The following is a 3,261-nucleotide window of genomic DNA, read 5'->3' as shown; positions in this document are numbered from 1 at the left end:
TACATTTTTATTGTTATCAATAAACAGTTATAAATAAATTATATATTTGTAATATCTTAATGAGTAGATAAATTAAATTTTCTGACGTTTCATGACTCAGTGTAAACCACTTCTTCAGAGAATAAATAACTAAATCGAAATTAGGTGAAAAATCCCATTTTGACATTTGTTAATTAAAAAGGAACGAATCGAGCGAAGAAATTTCTTTTCAATTAGTTTTTCATCATGGCTCTACACTAATATATATATATGATTTACAATAATTAAATAACACTCATGGAGTAGATACGCTACGTAATAATTATATAATGACATCGATTATAAACTAACATTAATTGGAAGAGAAGGATTAATACTAATCAAAGTTATTATTCGAAAATCAAGCTGTTGCTACGTTGCATAATATATAAAAAAGAGAGAAGAAAGAACTAACAAAATATTTTGATGAATGGTCAGTAATATAGTAGTTATGTAAAAATCAAGAGACGAATGAAGAGAATAAGTAAAATACAAAATACAAAAATACAAAAAATTGAAGGAATAAGATAATTGTTTACCGAAATTATGCTACAAACTCCGCTATACCGATGGCCAAGGTAGCGAGAGTGGTTGTACAAACTTCTTTTGGATACAAAGGTTCGGTTTGTGGATATGAATTGCGATGGCCAAAGTTTAAATAATACAAAGGAACAAAGCAAGTTATATTAGATGAGACCAATCAAAAACAGGTCTGACCAAGTCAATGTCATGTCATTCAAGTCAAGGTGATTTATATGAGGCATGTTTGTATATTTGTGTGTATATGTAAGGTAAATGTGACATTTGTGGTGAGAAAGGATACAGTTTAATTTCTATGTGCGATAACAGTGTGAAATGTGAATAGAATCAGACATGGTAGCTTGAATAGATAGTCCAAGTCCTATGGATAGTAAGGCCGTTATCGTTTAATCCACAGGACAGTAGTAATATACATTTTTACCAAGTAACCGATAATTTACTGAATGAATCGTTTACACAAGTAACCTAATTTCAATGCATCATCGATTCAAAATCAATGATCCCATTGTTTTGGATATTAAAAACAAAGTTCAAAACTTATTTTTGTCACCGAAAAAATAGAAGAATATAAAATGATTAAGGAATTAAATTTGTGATAAACTACTCTATAAGATAATGTGGAACGGAAATAAAACAAATTCTTTTGTAAATATAAAAAAAGAACTTTCAAATTTTACTTAGTTTCTGTTACTAATTCAACTGATTTTCAGTCAACACAATAAATAATCTTCTGAATGTTCTACTCATTCGTGAACTCGTTAACATTTATATCAATATCGATGGTATGATTCTAATGAATAGTCAAGGTTCAATAATTTCTTCTCTTCTACCTATGAATAGAAGGTGAAGATGTGAAACCATATTTAAAAATACAACAATGGTATTACAGAAACAAAGTCCAAAGTAAAAAAAACCCAATTATTTCAATAGAATTTATAAGTTAAACTGTATAAACCAGTCAAAAGATTCTATGATTTAATTTGTAATTGTAATTATAACAAGTACTGTTAGAAAACATCGTTAACAATTGAATACATATTACCTTCAATCATATGAAATCACATGTATTATGTAGATCCCAACTTTCTGATAAATATTAATGTAGTCACTCTGTTTTCACCATGATTTATCATGCAAGTAACCGAGAAATCAGTGTAACTGTAGAAAGACAAACTCATAGACAAATTATACTTAATTTATGTAGTTGGAACACAACAACATACAACTTTAGACAATATTCATCAATTTATTTACAGCTCAATCCGTTAGTTAACAGGTGAAGGTATTAAGTTTACAAACAGTTCCACAATTCAATGTACAGACATAGTAAGGAGTAAGTTACACAAGGCTCAATATATATCACTTTATTTATTTGAGAAAAGACATTCAATATATTTATTGTACTTACTGCATGAAAGCATCATCATTACACGGCAAATGTTGATCTGAAATAGGAAACAAGTGCACATATTAATCACTGTGTTGTTGACTTTTTTGATTGTCCAAATGTTCCAACATTACTCATTTTTTCCGTTAAACTACTAATTGATGTTGACAAACGTCTTCTTAAAGCACCTGTACTGAAAATGAGAATGCATGGATTTGACATACATCCCAATAATATCAGAAATGTACTCATTTGTTCGATTGGAGTACCATAAGTATACTCCACGACTCCAGTTGTGATTAATATTTGAACTATGCATTCAAATGAGTGTAATATAGCTTGTTGACATGACATTATTGCTGTTGTGATAACTAACTGAATAATTTTCCGTTTTATTCTTAATTTGGACTCCACATTTTCTGTTAAAATATTGTGGTTTGGAGAGTGAGTCCTTCTAATGGCGTGTATTATCCATGCATGACTAGTCAGCATTATTAGTAATGGTATAAAATAAGCGAACACAGACCAAGAATACACCACATAGTCAAGAAATACACTTGATTGAATCAAAGGGAATGAAAAATCCATCACGCACTCTCTGGAGGCATATCGACGAAGGAGTGGAACAGGTACGTATAAAATTAGAACCATAGAGAGCATGTAAATGAAGTATAGTATAAAGAATCTGTTCGCATACACTTTGATTGATCCAGTAAATATGACAGCACTCACTCTATCCAACGATAAACAAACTAGATTTTGTACACTCAAGACGCAAAATAACCAGAATAATGAATTTCGAAACCAAAAATGACAAATCAGGGAGTCAATAATGTATATTCCTGTCAAATAATTGTTAAGCATTATAGAGTGAAATGCAAGATAAACTGTTGTTGAGAGACATGCACCTAAATCAAATATTGGTTGAACTCTAAATATGAATGTAGAAAATCTTGAACCAAATTGTGCTTTAGACACTACAGCGATTGCCGCAATATTGGATATTGTACCAAGTGCTCCTTCAACTGTTATAATAGTTCGAATAGGTTGAGTAACGTAAGTAGTCTCATTCATTGTTTGGTTTTCTACTTTCTCAAACTACTGTGATGAACAAGGAATTATTAGGTGTATCCTTTATTGAAATATTTTGTTGTTAGATAAGTGAAAAACTGGATATCGGATAAATTATTTTCCAATCTGATATATTTCATCATTTCTACAACCAATCAGATCTACATTTGAAATAATTTGACCAATCGATGGAATATTGTTTGGGAAACAGACTTACAATATGAAGCAATGATGATCATTGAACA

The 3,261-nt window shown here is 30.1% G+C and overlaps 1 protein-coding gene across 1 annotated transcript; it reads right to left on the bottom strand.

The window, feature by feature from the left end:
• Positions 1 to 2,032: 2,032 nt before the first annotated feature.
• On the bottom strand, positions 2,033 to 3,019 carry Smp_137300 (GPCR, putative; the record flags this gene model as incomplete). The annotated part of the gene is made up of 1 exon (XM_018791927.1): positions 2,033 to 3,019. The coding sequence occupies one exon, from the start codon at positions 3,017 to 3,019 to the stop codon at positions 2,033 to 2,035; it is 987 nt and encodes a 328-aa protein (XP_018644839.1).
• Positions 3,020 to 3,261: the final 242 nt, after the last annotated feature.

The sequence above is a fragment of the Schistosoma mansoni genome, assembly GCF_000237925.1.
Source record: "Schistosoma mansoni, WGS project CABG00000000 data, chromosome 1 unplaced supercontig 0010, strain Puerto Rico, whole genome shotgun sequence".
NCBI classification, from domain to species: domain Eukaryota; kingdom Metazoa; phylum Platyhelminthes; class Trematoda; order Strigeidida; family Schistosomatidae; genus Schistosoma; species Schistosoma mansoni.
The sequence above is the reverse complement of the archived record's forward strand: the minus strand, read 5'-3'. Positions and strand labels throughout refer to the sequence as shown.